This window comes from Convolutriloba macropyga, chromosome 15 (assembly GCF_964194025.1).
Source record: "Convolutriloba macropyga chromosome 15, txConMacr16.3, whole genome shotgun sequence".
In the NCBI taxonomy this organism is placed as follows: Eukaryota; Metazoa; Xenacoelomorpha; order Acoela; family Convolutidae; genus Convolutriloba; species Convolutriloba macropyga.
Window position 1 is genome coordinate 32,955,519 of NC_134482.1, and position 27,894 is coordinate 32,983,412.

A 27,894-nucleotide genomic window follows, 5' to 3' on the forward strand; every position below is an offset into this window, starting at 1 on the left:
GTGGCTCATGTGGTGGGTACAGCCAGGTTAATGGTATTTTCGCAGTTTCACAGCCGTGTCTGGAGGCAACACCATCTATAGATTCTCTAAATCAAAAATTCTTACCTTAACAACTGAAAAACCTTCCGATGTTCTTTGAAGGCAAGATTTCTGCTTAGATAACTGAATGCGTTCTTGGATAAGAAGCATTGCATCCGTAATTTCATAGCACAAGCCTAGACGAAATTTCATTTCACATTTGAACAATATCCTTCAGTTCATGCGACGCTTGCGCACACACTCAGATGCACACCAGATGCACAGACACACAGAAGGACCAGACTCACAAACATAGTATAACATGTACAAAGACATGAAATTTATACAAGTATAGGAGCGGGACAACCTGATACGTCTCATCCTTGCATCCTATTTGTACCGTAGCAGCTGAGAGAGAGAGAGAGAGCGAGAGAAAGAGAGCGAGAGAGATCCGGAATTTATTGAACCAGATTCTGATACTGATAATGTTGGACAGGTTCCTGTAAACATGCACTTCTCGCGTAAACTGCGTTTTTTGGCCTCTTGCTGACCAGTTGTTATCTCTACCATAATTGCTGAACTTTTATGCACGTCTTTGAACTTCTCAGTCAATTTTTGTTGCCATGCATGTATTACATTAATAATCACTTCCAAAATTACTGTTCCAGCACTTGAGAAATTTTTGTTGGAAAGTTCTTTTTATGCGCTCACAAGTTTTAACGTTCAAATGAAAATCTGAAAATCGCGGTTGCAAATCCTGTGACCCGTAGATTTTTATCGACCAATGCAATTGTCTGCAAAGTAACTGAAAACCTGACAAACAGTCTTCGGGGCAAGTTGAACCTGCAACTTTCAAATGAAGTAATGACATTGACATCACTTGCCAAGAAAGTCGTGCAAAGCATCATTCTGATATGTTCTCAGAACTCCACCTAATGTTTTTTCCCCAGGCTGACTGCAAAATATCTCGACAGGTTTTGATAAAGGTGGAAGAAGCAAAATTCGATTAGTCAAAACCAATTTTTTTAAGCCATTAGGGACAATTCTTCAACTGAAATTTTGTGAATTTAAGCGAACAGCAATTATAACAGTTGAAAACCCCCCGATACTCCCAAAATCCACTTGGCACTGACTATAAAATAGGCAGAAAAACCTTTTCCCAGGGACGGCAAATTGCTTCCCGGACAAAGCTATTCTGCAGAAGTAAAGACAGTAAACTCAAAATTTTTAAATATCCTAATCAGTAACTTATCCTAAAACTAGAGCATTTATGTTTGGAAAAAGTACTTAAAGTAAAGAAAAAGAATGCAAAATTTCAATAAACAGTAACTTTTTAACTGCGTTTTGAGCTAATTTGAAGTTAAAACAATTGTTAGGGATACTTGAGCAATTTATAGAATGAAAGGAGATTCGAATAAAAGGGCTTTGAGTGTTTTCATTGCTGTTCGCCTAATTTCTTAGTTTGCGAATAATGATATACAATAGCCTCACCAATCAAGCTCACGTAATATATTACAACCTTTTCAAACTATTTCTATGGCAAAAAAATGTGATGAAACACAGTTCTTATCACGAAAAGGCTATTTCGGCAGGTTTATTCCGCTATTTTCATTTTTGTTTGCAAAAAGTTCTGAATACTTTGTCGGGAAAATTATTCTGGGTTATTTCTATCTCTACACTAGGAAGCAACGATATCAACATCGAACGAACATTTAGACCCTATCAAAATTCTTCACAACAAAAAAAACTAAATTTGTTATGCCGAACCAATTATTGGTGGTGTGAACTATATTGTCAAAAGTTAACTTTGTTAAGAAAATTTTCTGAATATAATTTTTTGCATTATAATTTGTGATAAAGTTATTTATAAAATGTTTTAATTCAGGCATGATAATATAATTGTTCCAATTTGATAACATGTCACTTGTAAAATAAGTTTATAACAAGATTTTTCGAATTTCGTCTGTGACTATTTTGAAGAGCTATGAGCTCAACAGAACTATTTTTGCTAAAATTTAATTTGTGTTAAAATTAGACTTTTTCAAGACGGTTAGAATCTTATAACATTAGATCTTGAGTTACCTTTTAACGAATATAGCCAATATTAAGATAATCTGAAAACTTCTGATAAATTTAATCAGATAAGACAGTTTTTGATATAATCTTTCAGGTGTTAACTGAAAACCAAAATCTCCCAGAAAATTCACACAGCAGTTACAAATAGTCAGAAATTAAAATGGTTGTTAAAAGTCAATCACCATTTGTCTTAATACAATATTAAAGCGTTTTCACTATGTCTTCATAAAGCGTTTTAATTATGTAACCACTTCAAAAAAAGTTAAATGCTCATCAAACTGGCACAGCCTCAGTGTTCACTTTTAGAATTTGACTATTATATGATCCAGCATTTCCAACAAAAAACAAACCCACTCTCGAACTACTGGCGAGGCAAACAATTAGAAGCAGGGGCCATATGCTAGAGAAACTTAGGGCACAAAAACATTTGACCGGTGAGGGGTTTGAACCCGCCAGCTCTCAGATAAGAGTTGCAGGCATTGCTTACTGCGCGACACGTAAGGCCATCGCTCACAATCGGTTTATTTCACATACTTAATTTCTGAATATGCACAATTCAGTTCACTCAAAAAAACTAAAAATTCAAGCGTCAAAAAGAATCGAGAAATTGAATCGAAAGAATGCTCTAGAAGAAAACGGGGAAATTTTGCATTAAAAAAGACACAGGTTACAAGAATCGTTCGAGATTAATTAAGCATAATTTTTCTCTGTTAAATCTACAAATGTAAATTAAAAAATTACAACCTAACAAAAATGTTTACAATTACAAAAAAAATTACATTTTAAGAATCACTTTATAAACATATGAATAGTTTGTTCCTTGAAATACAATTAGAAATAGGTTCCAAAACCTTGTACCTGACTGTCTTTCGGGATATATTCATGCAGTTTAAAAAATTCGCAATTTAATTTCTCCATAAATTTATCTTTTGTTTCGGGATTTCTACAAGAAAGTTGTTACATTTTCTCGAGAAATTTCTGATTCCTGATAACTCCACCCATTTAGATTGACATTTTTTCCGATAAAACTGGACCACTCATGGAATTTCTCTCATCTCAATTTTTCCAAAGATTCTTACCGACGTCTATTCGAATATTTGCTTGCTTTCTTTATAAGGCTTAATTCGGTGAAAAAAATCCAAGTTCTCAAGGTAAAATTTTTTCTTTTAAAAGAAGATCCATTGATATATCAATTTCTTAAGCATAAGGCAAACATTTATGCCCCACTTCAATCGTATATTTACTCTATAAAGTGAAGCCTATAAAGATTGGAAAAATTTGCGCTGAAAATGAAATGTGACAAATTGATTGAAAAAGAAAAATTCTAAAAACTCTAGCTTATAACGGCATTAGATGCCTAACTAAGTAGATTTACCTAACATCAGTGGCAATTTTTATCAATATTATGTTTAGCTTTCTGTCAAAACTCAATTTATTGTCGATCACTGAGTCCAGATAACGACAACTGATCTTCAGTTTCATGATATTTTATTTATGATGAAAATCCTCAATGGTCGACTGAGCTTTTTGTGAAAACAAAAATTTTGGTTTTATCTCTCTTCAGTGTTAATATATTATTTCATATGAGTAACGGTTTATCGGAACATACTGTACGTTTTTTTTAGGTCTTAATCTGTTTTGGAGTGAAAATCATAGCAACAAATCGTTAAAGTACATTATAAAAATCAGGGGCCAAGGACGGTTCCCTGAGGAAAATTTTGTGAGAAACTGAATAAAACACTTTTGCTAGAGCTAAAAATATTACCAACAATTTACTTTTGTTCTACAAATTCGTTTAGTGATTCCGTTAGTTAAATGACAATGTCATTCGTCAATTTCTTTTTCAGAAATCTGAATTGATGTTTGTTAATTGTCATGTTTTTCTACAGTTCCAACTATTGCAGTAGAAACCTTTCGAATGTTTTCGCAAAAAATGGTGTCACTGAAATTGGTCTGACGTTCTCTGATTCAAGCAGAGAACCTTTTTTGTAAATTACATTCTTTTTTAGGACATCTGAACAATGTTAGCAAAATATTCATTAATATTTCAAACTGTAAAAAGACTTTCCAATCAATATTTCATTAAATTTGAGAATCTATGCCCCGACGCTTTGTTGTATGGTAGTTTTATCGATTACATCATACATTTCTTTTCTCGTTATAAAGTTGTATGAAAAATCAAATTTGTTCTAAGGAAATTCAAATCTCTACATTTTCTCGCAACCCCTCTTATCTACATATCACGCAAAATAATTATTTAACGTCTTAACGACTGGCTTGTCTTTTAAACATAATATTTTTCTGAATTTGGCAACTGCCGTTTTGTTTTCCTGTATGAGTTTTTTATATAAATTTTCTATTTTCGCTTTGAGTCAGGAAGAGACTCGAATAATTTCTGGGTATACTTGCTCTTTAATTTTCCGATGTGGCGTTTCTTATTACTTTGTAAATGTTAGAAGCGGAAGTATCTGCCTTCTTCCAAAAATTAAAAAGTCGATGTTTTTCTTTAATAAGTTCCATTAAATCTTTGGATATCCACTTAGTTTGGACTTGTCACCGGCTCTCCAATTTTTATAGGAGCTAAATTCCGACAATGTCTTGCCCCAAAGCATACTATTTTCAACTCTCAGGGTAAGGTCGTGGCAAAAAATTTCGTCGCACAACAAACAACAAACGAGGGTGGCACAACAGAGTGGGGAGATATAATCGGAAGAGAACCAAAAATATTTTTGACTAATTATATGTGATCTGTCGATCTTTTAACAGTGTCTTTATGAGTCTACATTACGAACAAGACACGAAAGGATTCAAATAACACTGCAGACGGTTCATTTACAATTCAAATCCATAAGAGGTTATCACACCAACTAAAAACTCTTTGATTTGTTAATAAATTTTCTGATTTATATTAACAAAATTGGCCGTCAAGTCAAATTCAATTGCTTAAAATTTGAATGCAGTGTACGGCACTGAAGAAATCAAAAATTTATACAACACAAATCTACACCTCAAATTTTACTAGACCTCTTTGTTAAAAACTTGATACGCTTTGATAATAATAATAATTTAATAAACTGAGAGGCCTTTGTGATACAAAAATCGTGCACACGGTCAACTAAACAGAAGTTGAGCATGCTACAATTGTTATTAATCACAAGTTGAAAAGCGACTGTTTTGTTCGAAGCATCTCAAGTATTTTGAGAAAACGTTGACCAGGTTGTACATACACATTGCGGTCGAGGCTGTAGTAGTTGACTTAACGTACACCCGATGCAAACATGACCAGCGCTTTTACAGGTGAGATAATGAGCTTCTATAGACACAGAATTATAGATTCCGATGCAGGAAAAGCTTGATATTGATTGAACAGAAACAAAATTTGGCTTGGCAACCGATTAGTTCTTTAATTTGAAATGCTTGTCATAGGAAAGTTTTGCCTATAAAATGCTTCCTATTCTGCTCTTTCTCCAAATTTGTTATTCATTAACTATTTTGAGATACATTTTCAAGGCTTTCTGCTCCGAATTAGCCCAAGTTTGATACAATTAAATTCTGGGATGCAAAAAGAGCCTTTTTACGGTTTGTTACCTTCAAAATTTCACCGACATAGCGAAAATGTGGTACGTATTTCCTAGGACGGTCAATATTTAAATTATAAATCGCCTTTGAACCAGAACTGGCTTTCAGATGGAAAAACTAAGCTGAGCCAGATTGAAGATCGAACCGGACAACTTCTGGCAAGTTTGAAACTCGGAGATGACAAAAAAAGCCAGAGTTTCAAGCCAGATGGTACTGAAGTTCGGAGAGGACGCAGTGCTAAGTCAAGGAGAACTGCTCGAAGATTGCAGCAGATTTTGGACGAACATTTATCGCCAAAGTCGAACGAGGACCAGCTTATGATGTCGGATAATATCGTCTACGATCATAATAAGCGTCAACAATACGAGGTTTGCGCTAGTGTTCCAGCTTCAGTTAGTATTGATTGCGCCGTTCTTCCACCTTCAGTTAGTATTGATTTTGTGTCATGGTGGAGCCCCCCATTTGACGTCAAAGAACTAAGCTAGTCAGCTTGGTTCACTGACGCCAATTTATCGAGGTCCACAAAAATCTGGTGTGCTGATAATTTTGGTATGCTATTCTTGAGCGATTTTCTGTCCCTTTTGTTGTGTGAGATTGCACCGTAACTCTCACTCTCTTTAAAGAATAAATCACAACGCAAAAAATCTAAGCATCAAAAAATTTCATGAATTACGAGAACTTTATTAACATAGCTGGCAGATTGCCAGAAAATAGCCGCAATAGATTCGTAGATCGGCAGTTAAAAAATCAGTAGAAAAGACAAACCAAAAAAAAAAATTCGTCTTTTCATTGAAGGCTGATCTGTTATATTTTGATTTAAAATCTGTATGGTATTGCTGCCTCTATTAGCTGATCTCATATAATCTTCATTTAGAGTGACAAACACCCATTTGACCTTATCTCTGAATTAAAGTAAATAAAAGTCAATTTCAAATTGAGGAAGTCATTTTTGAGAGTGAGGTAAGACAAGTGTGACCAAAAATTTAATCACGCGCATGAACAAAAGAACTCGCTCCACTAAGAGCGAAAAATGACGTCACACATGAAATTCAGTTAAAATTGCATGAACGAATGAACAAAAAGTGGCTGTGACGTCATAGGGCCGTAACAAAAATCATGACGGCGAAATAAAAAAACATAGCAGGACAAGTCCTAACATACAATTCAAAGAATTTTCATTGACTTAACAAACAACTAGACCTAGAACGGACAATGAGTGAATTGAGAAAACCATTTCTAAAAAATCAGATGAAGAAAACAAAAAAAAACAGAAAATCAATGTCAAAATGCTGCTAGGGAGAACAAAAAACCACTAGTGAGATATGTAATTTTGATTCTAACAAAAAACTAGGTCCAGAATGTGCTGTGAATGGATTGGGAAAACCATTTACAAAACAAATCCAATCCAAAAAATCGAAAAAACAGTAAAGATCAGAGTGAAATTGCCGCATGTGAACAAAAAACCACTACCGAGAAACCGAATTTTTGTTCAAACACCGTTTTCTCACTCTACTTTAAAATTAGAGCGAAAAAAAATTCACGCCGCAAAACCACTCGCTTTTTCGCTCCATTTCCTGTTTCGGCGTGACCAAAATCACCACTCCAATTTGACTTCAAAAACCATGAAAATGTGTGAACAGATCTTAAAAAAAAAGACAGCGCCCCAATACAATTCAAATTCTTTGAATTGTAAAAAATATAGCAGGACAAGTCCTGACGGACAATTCAAAGAATTTTCATTGACTAAACAGAAAAACTAGACCTAGAATGGACTATGAGTGAATTGAGAAAACCATTTTAAAAAAATCAGATAAAAAAACAATGTCAAAATGCCGCATGTGAACAAAAAAACCACTAGCGAGAAATGAAAATTTAATTCAAACAAAAAAACTTGGCCTAGAATGAGCTGTGAATGGATTGGGAAAACCATTTAGAAAAAAAATCCGATCCAAAAAATCGAAAAAACAGTAAAAATTAGAGTGAAATTGCCGCATGTGAACAAAAAACCACTACCGAGAAACCGAATTTTTGTTCAAACACCATTTTCGCACTCTACTTTAAAATTAGAGCGAAAAAAATTCACGCCGCAAAACCACTCGCTTTATCGCTCCATTTCCTGTTTCGGCGTGACCAAAATCACTACTCCAATTTGACTTCAAAAATCATGAAAATGTGTGAACAGATCTTTAAAAAAAAGACAGCGCCCCAATACAATTCAAATACTTTGAATTGTAAAAAATATAGCAGGACAAGTCCTGACGGACAATTCAACGAATTTTCATTGACTAAACAGAAAAACTAGACCTAGAATGGACTATGAGTGAATTGAGAAAACCATTTTAAAAAATCAGATAAAAAAAAACAATGTCAAAATGCCGCATGTGAACAAAAAAACCACTAGCGAGAAAAGAAAATTTAATTCAAACAAAAAAACTTGGCCTAGAATGAGCTGTGAATGGATTGGGAAAACCATTTAGAAAAAAAAATCCGATCCAAAAAATCGAAAAAACAGTAAAAATCAGAGTGAAATTGCCGCATGTGAACAAAAAACCACTACCGAGAAACCGAATTTTTGTTCAAACACCATTTTCGCACTCTACTTTAAAATTAGAGCGAAGAAAATTCACGCCGCAAAACCACTCGCTTTATCGCTCCATTTCCTGTTTCGGCGTGACCAAAATCACTACTCCAATTTGACTTCAAAAATCATGAAAATGTGAGAACAGATCTTTAAAAAAAAGACAGCGCCCCAATACAATTCAAATTCTTTGAATTGTAAAAAGAGAAGGCCAATAATAGCCCCAGCTATCGCTGTGCGGCTATTAAAAAATAGAAAAAAATTATACAAACGCACCGAACTTTCTTGCCAGAAAACTTCTGTTAAGGTCATCATTTTAAAGTCTTTTAGTGAGAATTTTGGGGAAAAGCAAAACTTACAATATAACCGACTGTCGAACGAACCGACTTAAACGAGAAGCATGCGGGGAATCAATTTAAAACTGCGCAAGCAGGAGGAATTGCATAAGAGATTTCATTAGATTTTTTTTAAAAATAAGATATAAATTATAAGCATGAAAATCAATCCAGCGCACCTTCCATTAGACTTTCAGCGGTGAGCTGCCGCAAATTAAACTAAACTAACTTAAAAACTGATTGCAATCAATTTAACACTCAAAGCCAAGAATTGAACTCTCTCTTAAAACATAACCGACTAAACGTCGGAAGAATTGTTCTCGAACGACTAGTGGGGGCTCTAATCAATTGCAGTTTGCTCCAGTGGGGGGGGGGGGGGGGGGGGAGGCTAAGAAGTTAAATAGTGGGCTTCAAATAACCACAGAAGAGGTTAAGATATACCACTATTACGATTTAAAGTTAAAAATGGCACCAGTGTCGGAGCACTTTTCATTTGACTTTTAGTATTAAATTGCCGCCAATTGAGTTCAGCTGCTTGAAATAGTGAAAGGGCGTAAAAGTCACACGAAAAGTCAAAACTGTCAAGCAAAAAATTGCATAAAAAAGACACACGTTCATTACTCGGAAAGCCATCAGACGAAAAATCGAGAGTACCAATCGCTTTAACATCGACAGGATAATATAAATACGAAAAATTCGTTAAAGAGCTATTAAACAATTGAGGAATGCTGAGCTTTTAAGTAAACAGTAAATATGAATGAGCGAACAGTTCACAGGGGTACAGTATTGAAAAAAAACATGGCACAAAAAATTCAAAAATTTGGCACCTTATCTGCTCGTGAGGTGGATTTAAAATCAGTCACTTTAATGGTATCTGACTGTCCCGTGCACTGTGATCCTTATATATAAAAATGTAGAGAAAAAATCAGGATAGTCACAGTTCACGTAGGTCGGAAGTTTTCTACTTTTTCAAAGATAGCGCTCCATTCGTTGAAATTGCAGATTTTTTAAGAAAAAATGTTTCTCGTGATTTGATTTTGAACCACGAGTAAATAAAATACAAGATTCAAAGCATACGTTATACTTATTTTTACTAGGGAGGAAACCGAAAATCCACCTGCAACTGAAGATTAGTGGAAGGCGTTAAAAACATTAATAAAGCATACTAATGTGCAAATCAGTCTCTAGCAGTGCGCAATTTTGCCATTAACCTTTTAAACGTTTAGTAAACTGTTTTTTAAATAATTTTCATACAAGTTTAAAAAAATTCGAAGCTTTTTCTAAATGCTCCTAAAAACCTTTTGTAATCGGTTTTTCAGAATTGCTCATACATTTTCATTCGGATTCATATTCAAACTATATGCTAGCTATTAAAATACTCAACTTCATTTTTCGTGGAAAAATTGCTCACAATCTTTATTTAGTCACAGAACTCTTGTTCAAAAGTAAGATCTAACTTTTGTCCTGCAAATATATGTTTAGGCAACTTCTGTGTGCATAAAGTGCACTAGATCTTGATTTCCAGTTGTTTTGGTATTTCTCACCGTGAAAAACCGCCATTTCGCAGCTCCGACATTTCGTTGCCAAACAGTAAAATGACAAACCATCTTTTCTCATCAAGCAAAGTCAATGAAAGAAATTTGTTTTAAAACTTCAAAATTTCACTCACATTTTCACGCCTTAACGCAAATCATCCTTACTGAGTACATACTTTAAGTAGCTTTTCGGTACCAGTGTATAGAAAAGATGAATCTATCATGATAGCATTTTTAGAGTAAACAAGACTTGAAAGCAAAGATAACGTCGCCTCTTCCAGAAGAGATCCCACCGAACAAGGAAGATGAGGAAAATATACTCCCCGGACCCGCAGAAAAACTTCAGATTGAGAACCTTTACGACAAGTACCGCGCTCTGTGCATTAAAGAGGGCATTCTTCTTGGCGAATTTTACCCAAAGATAGACCCACTTAAGAACAACGGTAACCTTGAGCTCCCAAAATCTCCCACACAGAACCAGGGTCGCCTCGCCTCTAGATCCCGTTTTCTGTCAAGATCTAAAAGCCCAGGAGGAAAAACTCCTGAGCAGATCCAGGAAAAACCGTTGACACAATCAACGCCTATTGACGAGATTCTACCGCTACAAACAGAAACTGATGACATACTCAACGTTGAATCACAGCCTATCGGAAGCCCCAGGGTGGCTTTAAATACAAACTCCAATTTCGAGAATACGCCCAGAAGTCCGCGTGGTTCCCCGAATACGTCGAAAAGTCCACGGACGTTTGCGAATTTTGGCCTTCCTAGAAACATAGGAGTTCAAACTCGCGGCCCGAGAACCTATAATGTCAGCGTACAGACAGAAAAAGCACGCCTCCGCGAACATGAAACACAAACGGACTCTTTAACGAAGTTCATAACGGACGCCGAGAAACACGAAGATGAGTGGGTTGTCTGTGAAAAACAACCACAAGACAAAACTCTTCAAAGTGCTCTGGAAATGAACTCTCTCTTTGACACAAATCCCTTTCCTGAAAGTGCGCCAAATAACGATTTACCAGATCAAGAAGAACTTGTTCAGAAAGTTCCAGATCCAAACGATATACAATTCCGTCAAACTCTCGAAAAGGAAACAGTAAATGATCGATTTAAACTGCCATTGGATGATTATCCTGTCCACAATATAACAGTTTTGGTGGAAAGTTACGATGACTGCAATGGTCAACCTGAGAATTACAATGATCACTTGAATCATGATGACTATGATCAAATTGCAAATGTTTCGTTAAACATGCAGGATCCGAGTTTCCCATGGGACGAACGTAGACTGCATGATAGCTACATACCCAAAGATGTGTATAAGACATTTGAACAAGACTATGGCTCTGACAAAGGTAGTCTTGTTTCACCAGGAGGCTCCAAAGATACCGCTGCTCAAATTGAAGTTTCAAAAAGTGATCCAGCAAAATCTGATCTGGACAATTTTGACTACTACGCGATTCAGTTTGAAATGGATAAACAGGTAAAGTCAAAAATTAACCAAATTTCATTTTTTTGCAGGACAAGAAAATCTTCTGATAATTTGGTAAAAATCAAACATGATTTTATGAGGGAGAAAAGTCAAAATAAAAGTTTTTATAACTAAATTTTGCATGAAAATCTTTATTCTTTTGTTGACAAGTTCATTTCATTTCACGAAGGACGACAATAATTCTTTCGTTTTTTGACACCTGAACTCAACATAAAAGAATTAGCAATATCTTCTGTTAAAAGTTTTAAATAAACCCGACCAAGTTTCTATTGTAGCAAAGAAACGTGAGAATGGACAGGGTTCGTAAGCATCACAAGGCGATGGAAGAAGAGAAAGAAAAGCGACGGTTGGAGGCTAACAAAAATAGTCATGCAGGTGATAGAAGTAGTTTTGATAACAGCAGAAGAGGAAGCAACAACACTAACAACTCATCATCACCAATGAGTAGCACAAGACAGATTTATAGTGGGAATTGTTATTCGCCTACAGGTCAGGAATCAATTGTAAAATCTGATGAAAGACGTCAGCAAAGAGTTTTCGTTCTTATTTTACCATAAGAGCAAATATCGAATTAAAACTAGGATAGAGCACATTCACTAGAGTTTTCCACGGGGGACACTTTTCTCCAGGTGAAATTTGGCCAACTTATAACAGATTTTGATACACCCGTGCAACAACCGTATATAATAATTGCTCCGACTCGACTTGTGGGGGGAGGAACTATATACTCTGTTATCTTTTCTTTAGTCTGATCCGCTTTCAGAGACAACGACTGGTTTTCAAGAGTTTATTTTGCTGTATGTTATTCTATAAGCTTGTATGCTTGTTAAACAATAGCTTACAAAGGTGTGGTTTATACCCGCATTTACTATCAAAGTTAAGTGTGGCACGATGAAACTCATGTATGATAATGAATAAAAAGGTTTGGCATTGAAAGTCATGAAAAATCAAAGTTAAGATATGACTTTTACAGCGATTATGAATATGAACTCAACAAATTTCAACTAAATAACAAGGGGAAGGATTGGGGGGCTAAACGGTTACGGACCGTTTACACTCCGGCAAGCAACAACAAAACTTAGCAAATAAATTTATCAGAAAAGAACAAAAAAATTGACATCAGAAATTCAAATTTACTGCCTCAATAGTTTCCGCTTAAGTGAGTTTTATGCATCAATTTGACATGATTGAAGGAGTATTCATTCACCCTCCGCGGCCAACGAAGAAGAATCATTGTCAGTTTCAAACACCTTGCCCAATCTCACTGCGGGACGTTGCACCATGCCAGTACTGGTCTTGATGTCGAAGCTTCTTGCCACTCCATCTCTGCTCACATGTGCTTTGACGATCCGACCAATGGGCCAAATTCCTCGGGGTGTAAAATCTTTGTAGAGCCAAACAACATCGTCTTCCTTGAGCTCAGCGTTGGCCTGCTGCCATTTTGTCCGTCTGTTAAGTTCCGGTACAAATTCTTTGAGAAGACGAGACCAATAGCGGTCCAAAAGGGTCTGTGACTCCTTGAAGTCTTTAATTGAAAACCGGGTTCTGTTGTTTGCCAGAGGTTTTAGGCAGAAGTGTCGTCTTCTCATCAGGAAATGATTCGGTGTTAATGGTTCCTCGTCAGTCAAAGTGCTCCCAACATGCGTCAGTGGGCGTGAATTAAGAATTCCTTCTGCCTCCGCTACGACTGTATGGAAGACTGAAAAGTTTAGTCGGCGGCTTCCGCGGACAACAAGTAGGCTTCGTTTAGCCGACTGGATAAGTCGTTCCCAAACCCCTCCGAAGTGCGGTGCCAGAGGTGGGTTGAACGTCCACTGGATGTTCTGTTGGGCCAGCTGGAGACGTATGTAATTGTTGTCTGGTTTGTAGTTTTCCTAAAAATTGAGTTTCATTGCCTGGTTAGCTCCAACAAAGTTTTTCCCGTTGTCCGAAACAATGACATCAGGGTATCCTCGTCTGGATACAAAACGTCGAATAGCCATTAGTAGACAGTCAGTAGAGAGGTCCTCACAAACTTCCAAGTGTACTGCTCGTGTGACCAAGCATGTAAACATACAGACATAATTGAGTTGTCTGGGTTCTGGATTTTTCAATGTGAAAGGGACCGAACATGTCCATTCCAGTATTCACAAATGGGTAGAGTTTGGAGTGCTCCGGAAAGCGAAATTTTGGTAGAGGAGCCATCTTCGGTCTAACATTGTCTGCTCGCCAGCGTCTGCAGATGAAGCAGTACTTCCCTAAAGTTCTTAGAGCTCTGCGGATTCCAACTATCATAAACGTTGCTTGGATATGTGCACGAACATGTTCAAATCCATGATGCCCGCAGTCGTGATGTGCTTTCTCAAAAAGCAGTTTGGCAACTCTGCACTTGCTGTGGAGTATCACCGGATGTTTGCTCTGAAAAGGCAATCCAGATTTTTGAATTCGTCCCTCAACCCTAAGTAGTCCGTCGCGATCCAGAAAGGGTGTATATGGTAATAGTTTGTCCCTCTTGTCTAGGGGTAGTCCACTTTGAAGTCGAGAAACTGTGTCCTTGAAGTGTGTGGACTGAGATATCCTCAAGAGAAAGCTCCGAGCCTTGTTTTCGTCAGTCGCGAAGTCGTCCAAGTCGCAAGGTATGTCGGGTTTGATCAACCTCTTCAGTACGCGCACTGCTCGAAACACTGTTCTAATTGTGCCAAGGAGTCTAGGCCAATTTGAAAATCTGTTTGGATCTACCAACGGTTTTTCACTGGTCTTGACATCAACTTGAGTGGCGTATGTTTGAGCTGTTTTGTCACCGGAGAATGTCCACTCGCTCCTAGGTTTGATCAGGAAAGAAGGTGCTGTTATCCACAATTTTTGAAGATCGCATGGAGCTAGACCTCTGGTACCATGATCAGCCGGGTTCATTTTTCCTGGTACGTGTCGCCAGTCGTCTTTGTTTGAGTTCTCAGCAATTTTGTTGAGCCTATTTGCGATGTACATCTTCTGTCGATCCTTTGATTTGATCCAGCTGAGTACTGCTGTGCTGTCGGTCCAAAATTTTTTGCTCTTCACATCTATTGTCATCTCGGTCTCACAGAAGCCTGCTAGTTCTGCTCCCAGTGTAGCTGCTTCGAGCTCCAATTTGGGAATGCTCATCTGTTTGATTGGTGCCACCTTGGACTTGCTGATGACGTAGTGGGTAGCTATTGAGCCGTCAGCGGAGATTGTCCTCAGGTACACCACTGCTGATACTGCTGAAAGTGAAGCGTCTGTGAAGGTGTGCAACTCGTGAGTTCCATCGACGATGGGAACTAGACATCTGGGGATTTGAATTGAAGGCATATTCTCGTAGTCTTCCATCCATTGCTGAATTTCGTCGTAATGTTCCTTTGATAGTAGCTGGTCCCAATTGTGTCCTTGTTTGACGACTTTTTGCAAGATGCATCTCAGTCGAATTGCAAAAGGCGAGATTATTCCAATGGGATCAAACAAAGAAGCAGCCATTGAGAGAAGCTTTCTCTGTGTGATATTCTCTCTTTCATAGCTCAGTTTGGGTTTCGCAAAAAGAAGTTGATCGGATTCAGGGTTCCATGTTTGACCAAGTATCCTTTGTAACTTTAGAACTCCAATTCTGTCTTCCTCTGGAATCTTTTCCAGCACAGCAGGGTTATTGCTGAGAAACTTGGTGAGGTTGAATCCCCCTGTTTTGAGAACATGTTTCAGCTCAGTCGCTGTATTTGCTGCCTCTTCCTCTGTTGAGAGTGTTTGAATGAAGTCATCCATGTAGAATTGTTTTGTGATTGAGTCAAAGATTTTTGGATGTTCTTGTCTGTTATCGTTGGCGCACTTTTGCAGAACAAAAATTGCGCAGGCAGGAGAACATGTTGCTCCAAAAATGAGTCGTTGGTATTTGGATGTCCTCTCCTGATCATTGTCGCTCCACAAAAAACGAAGAGCATCTTGGTCTTCTTCTCTGATTCCAACTTGCATGAACATAGCCTCTATGTCTGCTGTTACTGCAACCTTGTACTGACGAAACCGTAGAAGAAGTCCATGTAGATTGCACAAAAGGTCCGGTCCCGTTAGCAGTGCATCGTTCAAAGAAACCCCTTTGTATTTTGAGGCTGCATTTGTCACTCGTCTTATCTTGTCTGGTTTTTGCTTGTTGATGACGGGATGATGCGGTAGGTACCAAATGTTCTTTGCATCCTGGTTCGTAACAGCTGCTATGTATCCCTTATCCATATCATCAAAGATAGTGGTCATATATCTCTGTTTCAGTTGGTTGTCTCTCTCTAATCGCTTCTGCAGGGCGTGCCACTGAACCCTTGCCATGAAGTAGTTGTTGGGTAGCGTGACGTTTTCTCGCCAAGGGAGTCCAACCTCATATCTTTCCCCGTTGTGATGTGTGGTCTCTGCCAAAGTCTTTATTGCCTTCTGGTCTTCTTCATTGTGTCCCTTCGTAGAACCCTGACTAAAGTTGACACCTTCAAAGGTCCAAAAAAGATGTAGAAGATTTTCGTCCGGGTCGTCACTACCTCGCTTGAGATGGTTGAAAAGAGTGATGTTGTGGTTGCTTCTTCCTTTATGGTTTGGTTGAAAGTACTCTTGTGGCACAGGGCCTGTCAAAGTCCATCCTAACAGTGTGTTGACTCCGTAGGGTGTTCCTGGTTTGCCGGTAGTGAATTGTCTTGGAACAGTAGCCAGAAAAGCATCTGCCCCTATGAGTATTCCAATTTTGTTGTCACGAATTTGTGGGAAGTTGATTTCTGCCAAATGATCATGGTCTCTACAAAGTCTATTCAACATTTCTGCGGGGACAATTGGCATCTGGAACTGCTCAATGGAGGTTGCGTACACAGGAAGACTTGTCACCGGTTTTGAGCTGTGACGTGAACCAATTCCAATCATGACATCAGCTGTTGTCACTGTGTGCTCCCCATGTAGCGAAGCTAGAGGAAGTTCTATATCTTTGGGGACTCTAATCCGAAGAGCATCAGCAATGTTTTGTGTGATCTGTGTATTATCACTTCCACTGTCCAAAAGTGCATAGGTCTCTATGTTGAAGTCTTTGTAGAAGAGCGTGACTGGTATTGCCTGTAGTTGAATAAAAGCTCTGACCCATGTGGGTTCCCGATTTCTGCTACAAGTGTGGTTTTGCACCCGTGGAAGTTTTGATGAATCATCATTCAGTTCGTTGCTAGTCACTGATTGAAAGTGAGTGTTACTTCTGTCATTAGTTTGCTGGGGATTGATGTGCTGCTGATTGGCAGTTTGATGCGAGTTGTTGTTTCCATAGCTTGGATTACGAGGGTTGAAACTGTTTTGATTGTATCCCCTTCTGTTGTTGGTATTTGGCGTGTTACTGGTTGTTGACGAAAGCTGAGACGTTGTATGGTTGAAGTTTCCACCGTAGTTTGACTGCACCGGGTTGTTCCTGGATTGAAATCCCCCTTTACTCGCTGCTTGGAAATCACTTCTCTGCAAAGTCCTGAAGTCGTCTTGATGGAGAGTTGAATGATGAAACCCATTGCATCTGTCTACAAGACATCGAATCTTTGATTTACAAAATCCACCCTCATGTCTCTTCAAGCAATTGACACACAAGTTGTGATGCCTCACCAATTGCTGACGGTCAGCTACAGACTTGCTCAGGTATTCTTTGCAGCGACCAAGGTTGTGATCCCCAGAGCATAGTTGACAATTTGAGCTGGCTTGAAGAACTATGTTGGAGTGTTTCTGGCCTTGGGAAGGCCGTTCAACCCGGTCTGTTCTTTGTGGTCTTTGTGGAGAGACATCCTCGCAAGCCTCTGCATATGTGCTTATCCAATCTGCAAAGTCAGCCAGATTTGGCTGCTCTATTCTCATGCTCCTTACATGTTGATTCCAGCGAATCGTCATTGGTGTTGTCAACTTCTCCTTGGCAACTTTAACTACCGCAGAAGCCTTCAGGTCCGATTCAAAATGGTGAAGTCGAAAGGTCTGTACCGAACGTCTGAGGAAGGACGCAAAACTTACAAAGCTGCTGGGATCATCCATTCTGGTCCTAGGCCATTGTTCAAGTTGTGTGAGGTACGCACTCAACATGCTGCGGCTTTCCAAACTTTCGGATAAGTTCTTGAAGGGCCTCCTCATAGAAGTCTCCGTTGTAAGAGTATCTACAGATGAAGTCTTTTGCTTTGTGACTTACCGAGTTTTGCAAGTATGTCATTTTCTGAACAGATGAAAGAGCTGGATTGTCGTGAATGGTTGACTTGAAAAAGCTGTACCATTGATGCCACATCAAAGGATCGCCTGAGAAATGGTCAAGACTGATCTTTGGCAGACTGAACGCATTCATCATCACTTGATGGTTGGTCCATTCAGAACTGTGGGGTCGTTGTTGGAACTGTTGCTCAGAAAACTGTTGTGGCATGAAATTGAAGTGACGGCTGGTCTCTCCGTTGGGAGCGTTCATCATTTTGTTTGTCTCTGGGAATGAGTGATCCATTTGTCTACCGAGCAAATAGCGTGACTGCTGCTGATCCCGCGGATAGTGATTGTCTGCAAAAGTTTGAGTGAAATTGTCAGGCATTGCTTGATGTTGAAATCCGGTTGCTGTACAGGAATTCCAGTACACAGTGTCTGATGGTTGATCGCTAGAAATATTGAGGGTAGCAAAACCTTGATTTGGAACATTCACATCAACAATCGGGCAACTCTGAACCTGTTTCGCACACTCACTGAAGCTGCGATGCTCCTGTATCGCACTGTTCTCTTTTGGTTTCTGTTGCTGAGCATTGTATTTTTCTACACTTGTTCTTTCTTTTTGAAGATCACGATGACTGTTTTTGAATGGTACACCATCATGGTCATCAGAACTGAACACCTCATCCCAGCTCTCAGCGTTTTCACCTGCATTTTGCATTTGCGTTTTACGTCTCATTCCGCTTGGTTGTTTACGTCTGCTTCCTGAAACAACCACCTTGCTGCGTATTTTGTTGGGCTCTTCCGAGGAGGTGTCGGAAGAGATGAACTTTTGATGGTTTGACCCAAGAAGCAATCTGACTTTTTGTTTGGTTCTCAGCCATTTGCAATTTCTCCGTGCAGACTCTGCAGCAACAGTGTCGAACTCTTCTTGTGTCAACTGCTGTTCTATGAGTTCGTAACACATGCGATCAGGCTCCGCTTTTTGCGGTCGAAGTTCGTCAACGAGCTCTTGGAGGTCTGTTGCTGCTTCTGTTTGTTGCATTTGTTCGTCGAGTAGGTCTTGTGCTGCTTCCCACTCAATGACTTTGAACTTCAACAGTTGCATGAGTTGAGCCTTGGAGGTTGACTTTGTTTTGGTTTTGCTTGACATGGTTCTGGCTTTTCTCATTGGTTAATGGTTACTTTGTTTATGGTTGCACGATGACATTCACAAAAAACAATTATTGCACTATGAGTGTTATGAGTCACTGCACTTTTAGTTAGCACTTAAAATGTTGTTTGAACGCTTATTAATTGTTTTTTTTGTATCTAAAAATAACTTGAATGCTATTTATACTGCTGTTGTGGACAGCTATTAATGGTTTGGTTGTCTTATGTTTTACCAAATCTTGCTTGAATGCTGTTTTTTTATTAAATTATATTATGCACGCTTTACGCGGTGGGGAGGGTTTTGTCTGATCACGGTCGCAAAGAAACACCCTAACCTGGGGAGGATACTGTTTTACCTTTTAGAAAAATTTGTGCCTAGAAACAAAAACTTTTGCACTTGCGTGTCAGCAGGTGCAAAACTGTATATCAGAATCAGCTAGAGTATCTGTTTGAATGTAAGAAGGGCTTAATCAAACCCTGAAATTTTAAATGCTCTTTCGCTAGACTTAGGGTCAGAGAGTTTTAGCTGAACTAGAACGTGCTATAATCTAAGAAAACGCAGGCTTTGCTACCTATGTATATGCTCGACTATCCCCGTCGTCAGCCTATGCGTTGGTTCAAAAGAGAACCCACAGCCTCACCCGCTCAGACCCCAGTCAATCTTATTAGCAAATGTGGGACCTCTAGCCGCATGGACTAGAGAACTGCATTGAGCGGATTGCATCATAATGTTCGGAGTGCAATGAACGATGCAGGGGGAAGGTCATCGAACTGTAACTTACTTAGAAAGCCTGACAGCCTAGAAATTTGAAGTGCTAAAATATCAGATGGAAAAAATCTATAGCACGTTTAATTCAGCTAGGTGGTGGGATTTTTTAAAGTTTTAGTGGAAAACTACAAGTCAGAAATTTTAAGTTGTCTCTGTATTGTGAGTCGATGGTTCGGTTTTAAAACCGAGGATGCGCCAAAATTGTTATCTTTTCTTTAGTCTGATCCGCTTTCAGAGACAACGACTGGTTTTCAAGAGTTTATTTTGCTGTATGTTATTCTATAAGCTTGTATGCTTGTTAAATAATAGCTTACAAAGGTGTGGTTTATACCCGCATTTACTATCAAAGTTAAGTGTGGCACTATGAAACTCATGAATGATAATGAATAAAAAGGTTTGGCATTGAAAGTCATGAAAAATCAAAGTTAAAGACTTGACTTTTACAGCGATTATGAATATGAACTCAACAAATTTGAACTAAATGACAAGGGGAAGGATTGGGGGGCTAAACGGTTACGGACCGTTTACATACTCAAATGGGTTTTTCTTCAGACAATTTTGGCCGATCGATATATTCATCGTAGAGAAATGTGATTGGTATAAAAGCTCGTCCAGTGTACAATTCGAAATTAAAAAGATTTTTTTGAATTTCGTTTGTTTCGAGGAGTTATCGAGGTTTAAAGTTTCATGTGAACACGAGATATTTGGTTCACTTTTGTTCACTTTTAGCCTAATTTTTGTCCGAATTAACATTTTTTCTATAAACATTTTAAATCAAAATTATCTTTCACGCTACAAAAAGCATGAATTTGGTGCTCCTAAAACACGAAAGACGGTTAAAAAGACTCGTTCTGGTCTCATAGGGAAATTTACCATTAACAAAATTCGAATTCTATTTGAGAGCTGTTTTTTTAGAAAATTTTTTACATTTTTTAAAGTAACTAAGAGATTAGTCACCATTCATATCGAGGTACCGTTAATGACAAACCTCAATTACAGTCCAATGATGCCCAATAAACAAAAAATAAGCTTTCAAGCAATCGCTCATTTTTTTGGCTTCGACTCTCAGTGTTCGTGATTTTTAATAAAATTTTGATTTGCTTTGAGATTTTACTGAATTTTTGAAGTCCTATGCCATAGACACGTTGACTAAAAGTGCAATAGTCTTCCTAAAAAGCATTAAGTGAACCTATATCGTGCTTTGAGTGGACAGCTAATGGCTGTTAAGACTTAAAAAAATTATTTTTCTGAGCGTTAGCCGATCTAAAACTTATTTTTGCGAACTCTAAGTCAGTTTCAGTAACGACAGGACGCACGACTTTTCCATTGCAACCAAAATTAATCTGGATAGCTGTTCTATCTTCAATTATTGGTTTTATGACTTCGATGCGACGAGTTTTCAAACAAACTTTTAATTTTTGGATATTTTTTTCATAAATTTGTTTCCTTTTGGGATCTTATCACATTATCCTAATATTGATAGTTCCCATTGCCTCAAAGAAGACGTTAACAGAATCATGGATAAAGTTTTCATAGAAAAAGCTTGTGGATTAAATGGCCTTGAAACTTTCATCCCGCACTTTTCTAATGATTTTTTGGTTTTTGCCTGTATTTGTTATTGTTTTCATAGTCATATAGACTTATTCTGATGTCTTATGACTGGTCAACGAAAACATCATTATCTTCCCATCGAGGCATAATGAAGCTTATTTATTGACTTCCGTTGAAAGCTATTGAATTTAATGTCATTGAAACTACGGGTTTTCTCAAAGATTTCGAGGTTTTAAAATGTTTGTTCATATTTGTTGATTTTTTGAAGTCTTATAGTTAAAGAAAGAAGAATGCTATTGTTGTTAAAAACTAATTGAAAATAGAAACATTTGTACTGAAAGGTTCAATTTTTAATGGCTTCGACACTTTTGTCTCATTTATTAAAGAATTTGCTGTTTTTTTATTCTTTCTGTAGTCATAAAATGCTGAGATGTCTCATAAGCTTCCTATTGAGGATTGAATGAAATATATTACTCTATGCAGTCAGTTCATATCGAATATTGTTACAATTTTGGTAACATTCGTTTTCAATTTTTTTTATTTTTACGATTTTTGTTATTTGTATAGTTTTTTGCACATTTTTTGTTGTTCTTTTCGTCAACTTGTAATTTATTCTCCTTATTGAGAGGTCCCATCCAACTCCTTGTATTTCAAAAGATAAAACTTTCTTTTGATATTATGTCGTAATTGACGTTTTGTTTGTGGGACATTCGCGTAATAACCGAGCCCAATTATTTTCAAATGAGGCCCAAGTGAACTTATTTAAAATTTCAGGTCAATCAGTATAGATAACAATTGAAATATACTAAAAAAAACAATATTTAGATAATAGCTAATGATTTCAATAATGGCTTCAAAAAATTGTGTTTTCGCAGATTATTCGTAATTTTGAACTTTTCTGCATCTTTAGTCCGTTTCTATGGCTTAGTCTAACCAAAGACAGATTTTATTGGTTTCGTAATGACTTTTTATTGAATCTTTCGAGAATTATTTTGTTAAAAGGTCATGATTTTTAAGAAGTTTGAAATAATTCGATTTAAAAAATGTTGATAGATTTTTGAATTTCGCCTCATTATTTTTTCTCTTTACCTGTTACCTAGTCTTGTTAAGGAAAAGTACCAACTGCTGTATAGCTAAGATAAAAAATTTGTGCAGTTGAGGTTTTATCTGATTGCATTTTGACGTTCATTAATAGGTGCTTTTACATTTAGATATTGAGTTTCTGCCATTATTTTTTTAGTTTAGCTTATTTTGTTTTTTTTCTCGTCGAGGTCCTTTCACTGGCAGATCTTGTGAGCGCTGTAATGAGGCATGGCATTATGTAATTCAATTAGTAGTTTGGGTGTGAAACGAATTTTTAAAACTCAAAAATCTATTTTTGGTTATCTCTTCATTTGGTTGACAATTAAGTCAAAAATTTAGATCAGCTCGGGTCGGAACTTCATGTGCGAACGCACATTAACGAGCCTCCTTGTTGTAATGACTAACGAGATCTTTTCATCATGGGCACACAAAGCATTATCTGTGCAAAAGTGCGAATTTCCGGGTTCACACAGGTCTTAAAAAACTGTCTTGAAAAATTTCCCCTAATTTTTCGTTAAAATTACAAATAATACGCTGATGAAGTTCTGACCTTTATAAAAAATTAACAGGTTCAGCGAGCCCACACAACTTCAGCCCCACAGACGAGCGAATTAGGCAAGTTGCAGAGCGGCGCGAGAAACTTGTCAGACAACGACACAATTCTGCGCTGGAAAAGGAAGCCAAAAGCATCGAAGCTCACGACAAACTCAGCAAACGCACCAAAATACCCATGAAATATTTTGCTCAGACAGTTTCAACTCCCTCTGTTAAGCCGAAAAAGCGGGAACATCACGTGACTTACAACGTGAACAACCAAGGAAGTGGGATTAAATACCCGAATCAGTTTGGTAGTACTGATGACGTAAGCAGCAGATTAAAAAGATATACGGACTTGAGCGACAGACCCGACTGGGTGGATGTTACGCATAAGGGTGGGTACCGAAAATAATTATTATGCTGAAGTAAGAATGATATAATTCCAACGAATTTACAGACAATAAAACTACACTTGATCCTTAAATTTGTTCACTTGAGCAATTGCTGGTTTTCATTTCTTTCACAATGGCCCAATCTCATCGAATGGGGGGGGGGGATAACTTCTAGTTATCCCGAGTATTTTGTCAATTCCATTTCCTCTACATATTTATCGGGATGACGGTCAAGCTAGCCGAATTTTGAACATGTCAAGTGACCTCGAAATTTCCGATAACCTGATTATAAATCATATGATATTCCTATTATAAATTGCTCGATAGCCGTCCAGCGCTTTCAGGGTTAAATCCAACAGCAACTGAGAAGCCTGGCTAAGAACAGCTGTTCCCTTTGGCTCGCAACCACCCCATGTACTGGATACGTAATAAATTTCACGCAAAACGAGGTCGCGATTGTAACTATTAATAATTAACTGTTTCTGAAACATTATGTAGAGCTACCTCGGAAAATTGCGGTTTCAAGTATAAACTTTTAAAACAATAGTTAAGAAAATCAGGGCGAAACAGCAAAAACTAACAGCAAAAATATCACGAAAACCGCAATAGCTACGTACAGCTTACAACTTCGCAGCTAGAATAACTTCCACAGGTCACGTAATGACTCTTTGATTAAAAAAATTATTGCGAAGCATTTTCGAAAAAAAAAAACATTTTTCGTTTGAGCATGAGTTTTCTTTCATTGCTGTTTTGTTTATAGCCATTAGACGATGGTCATAATAAAGCTCAGATCGTTGAACTTATACAGTGAGTTCTTGAACCACAGAACAAAGGCTTTATTGCACTGATATCAATCTTAAGACTGAACTTTAAAAAGGATACTCGAAGATCTGCCATTGCACAACGTTCCGACCCCTTCAACAGCTAATTTTGCTCGATTTTCCAGCAAAAAGAAAACGAAAGATTCCCAAAAGCAAAATATAGATTAATTGAAATTTTAAGGCTTTTAAAAATATAACTATACAGTCCGTTGGTAACTCCAAGTTTTTTATTCATCAAATAAAGCAAAAAACTAAGAAAAGCTATCTAAAACAACAAATTTAATGTTCGAAAACAATAACTTTCTTTGAATAAATAAACATTAAAAATATATTTTTTAAAATTGATCATCATTGCTACTAAAGAAGATCGATGGGTTGAAACATAGATAACATCACATTTAGTGAGATTTTGTTTTGTCTCCAAATTCCCGTTTTAAAATTTTCTCTTCCCGTAGCACACGGGAAATTTGAGTGGGCATGCACTTGCCTTTTGACCAATTGAGTTTTCTTTTAAATTTCGAATAAACACCCTATAAACGTTTCCCCAGAAAAAAATTCTTTAGAAAAAAGTTGGAGAAGGCTAATTCACGAATTTTTAGTGATATTAAAATGTTTAAAGCCATCGTAGATAATTTTTAAATGTTTTAGGAAAAATCACCATGAATTTGATATTTTAGTTTTGAAAAATGTCTTTATAAAAATTATGCAGAGATCACGCTAATTCTTTAAAATGAAATTCCAAAAATAATCAGGCGACTTGTTTACGGGCCATTCCTCAATTAATGCTTCTTTGACCATTTTTATAATAAAAACACATTAAAAATTTTATTGAAAACCGACTAACACCGGATGAATTGCCCTCGAATGACTGGCGAAGTCATCAATTTTGAAAGAGTCACAGGCTAGAGGAAATTATATGATGCAAAAATTTATGACTAGGTAGGGGTTCCAAACAGCGACCTCCCAGATGAGAATCTTGTGCATTAATGACTAAGATACTCGGGCCATGAACGCTGTTCCATCACAATCAGTTTTATTATAACAACAGACTTCATTTCTGAATCCTCGCAATTGAAATCACTAAATAAAAATCAAGAAGTCAAGCGTGAAAAAATCACTCGAGAAGTGAAAACGAAAGAATATTCTGTAAGAAAACGGTCAAGCAAAATTTTTGAAACATACCCGGCAGATTGCCGGAAAATAGCCGCCGTTGATTCCAATAAGCATGATTGGGATTGAACGAATAGAATATATTGAAAAAAAAAGATTTTTGTACAAAAATATTTTTTAAGTCCGATTTATTTTGATGGCATTTCGTAGTTGAACATACTTCTGTTTCTTAGAGAGAGGCTACAGGGGCTACTATCAACACCAATAAGCATTAGAGGTGGTAACTAAGACTTATAGGAATGACGTTCAAATAGCGGGCATCTAAAATTGGGCTTTATGGGTTTATCCCGTTTCTATTTCTGACTTCAATTTTTTATACCGACTCTGTTCATTTTGAATTGCTTTGCTTAGCAACTGATGTTCAAATTCACTTTTAGCAGAATGAGAGAAGAGAGAAACTAGCCTAGAGATGTCAAAAAGATTTCACGCAAAATGTCGAAAAAGCGGCAAAATGGTAAAGCGAAAAAAAGTTTGACGAAGTAAAAAAAAAATACGAGCGCAATAATAGCCGGCTGAGAAGATGAGGGCGGCTATTAATAAAAAGACACACGTTTACAATAATTTATTAGTTCTAGAGCAATTACAAATATTGAAAAATATTGTAGTGTTTATTATTAATCATTTATTAACACAAAACAACTGGAGTGATCAGAAAAACTTTTTAAACAATTTTTCCATTTGAAAGGAAAAAATTGGTCTTAAGGTATGAGAATTATAACGAACTTCATAATTTCTGTGAGTTTTAACCAAAAATTTTAGCTAAAACCTGCATTTTCTTTAAAAATCTACCAACTGCTCATCAAACTTGAAATTCGAACAAGCCCTTTGAGCGAATACTGTAAACTGTACGGGTTTGACGCATACCTATATGCCGTTTAAAATTGAACAACCAAATTTAATTGCTCTCGCTTCACTTTTCTTAGGGTAGACCACAAGTTTAGGGTAAACAGATATATTTTTTTTAAATTCTCATATCATATCAGCAAAAATGAAATACAACTCCTTTGTGGAAATATTCTACTCGGCAAAGGTTAGCGAATGATACCACTCCTGTCTTTATTTATCCGATGATTATTCACGGGGGGATAAAATGACAAACAAGTCCACCTAGCGAGTTACTTCCCTCGTGGGATGTTGTGGGAACAATTAAATAGGCGTACGGCAAGAAAAAGATCAACTTTAAGGAAAGCATGTCTTTCATCTGTACATTATCCTTTTCTTTAGTGTTTTTCGTCTAATCACTCGGAAATCAGGCAGACCCCAAATAATCTTGTTAATACAAGAAAAATGCTCTCGACTTTTGAAATTTTGATTTAAATATAGTAGCATGAGTTCACAAAAAACTACTGAGTAATGAACGCAATCATCTTCGTTTTATTTTAGATTGGTCAAAGTGAGATCCGGCTGCTACGGAATAATTTGACAAACGGGAGAAATTGAGCAAAACTCAAACACATATACACTCTCAACGCCTAAACTTCTTTATACTTTTATGAGTGCCATGATTAATTAAATTGACAGTTTTGTGTCACGTTTTTATACGGCCATTGTCATGTCATCATTTTGTCATCAAAGATCACAGTGCACTTTTCGTATAAACATGCAAATTAAGGCCGGATTTTGTAGGTGACTGGACAATAGAATGCAAATCGGCAGCGAAAAATAGTGACAATAAATCGGAAACGAAATCTGTTTTGGTTTGGTGATTAACAACAAAAACACAAATATAATTCAAAATTCTTTGTTAGATTCATATAAGTCCGACCCGTCGCTGAGGCATGGCCTCAATTGTACAAGAATGGTCAAATTCGCTAATCTCTGATTAAGTGCTGCCTACAATCTTAAAAGAATAGCTTAAATATAATTTATTGTGCCAATTTTACTGTTTTCGATCTATAGAATCTGTTCATCTATTTCGCAACCGTCGGTGTATTTTCTGCTCATCAACATTTCTACAACTGCTACTCAGTAGCCTGTATTAACTTTCACCGCGTATTAACTTTTCCATTTTCATACAGTCTTATATTGACAAAATCTTAGCGAGAGTTAAAGAGGCTGTTGCTCCCTATTAGTCAATTTGAAAAATGAAGAAATTATAAAGCACATTAGAAATATGGAACCACGCAAGAGGAAATGTGTGCCATCAATAGCAGCTCAAAAAAAAAGAAAATTAAAAACAAAAATATTCAATGCTATTGAGCAGATGCAAAAAAAGACAAAAGACGGGATGGATAACTTATCAATTATAACTAACTAATGTGATAAACGGAGCACAGCTGCCGGTGATGTCATTACTTAAATTAGCTTATATGCTATTGAAAAAAGCCGCAATTTCTTTTCACAATTGCATACGTTTAAAATCAAAACGCAGCGCCTTCCCATCTATAAATTCAATCTTTTAGTATAGCCAACACTCAATATTATTTGGCAACAATCAACCGGCCAATCATTGGTAAACAAACATGATAAAACATTGTTAACCATGCCATGTTACTTGGAACGATAACATCAAGATATGTACTAATAGCATAGATCTTCAGGCAAGATAATCTCTCAATGCAACCAAGAAAGATTAACAATGGTATGGCAAGACGCACCACAATGGTTTAATATTTTCATATTTCAGAGCATAATGATTCACTGGCAAATCGTG

At 37.1% G+C, this 27,894-nt stretch overlaps 2 protein-coding genes across 5 annotated transcripts in view; one reads left to right on the plus strand and one right to left on the minus strand.

Moving 5' to 3' along the window:
* LOC142354328 (ceramide synthase 2-like) overlaps nucleotides 1-27,894 on the minus strand; it is a 67,473-nt gene that overhangs the window by 13,603 nt on the left and 25,976 nt on the right. The gene's annotated exons all lie outside the window — the stretch shown is intronic.
* On the plus strand, nucleotides 5,080-26,772 carry LOC142354655 (uncharacterized). Of its 3 annotated transcripts, none has more exons than XM_075407000.1 (6): nucleotides 5,080-5,391; nucleotides 5,782-6,098; nucleotides 10,360-11,604; nucleotides 11,889-12,102; nucleotides 22,891-23,253; nucleotides 26,625-26,772. In XM_075407000.1, the coding sequence occupies exons 1-6, from the start codon at nucleotides 5,373-5,375 to the stop codon at nucleotides 26,636-26,638; spliced, it is 2,172 nt and encodes a 723-aa protein (XP_075263115.1). In that variant the 5' UTR covers nucleotides 5,080-5,372; the 3' UTR covers nucleotides 26,639-26,772. The 3 variants fall into 3 exon arrangements, with proteins under 3 accessions (XP_075263115.1, XP_075263116.1, XP_075263117.1); XM_075407001.1 differs by having other exon boundaries at nucleotides 5,782-6,065; XM_075407002.1 differs by having other exon boundaries at nucleotides 5,083-5,391; nucleotides 5,782-6,041.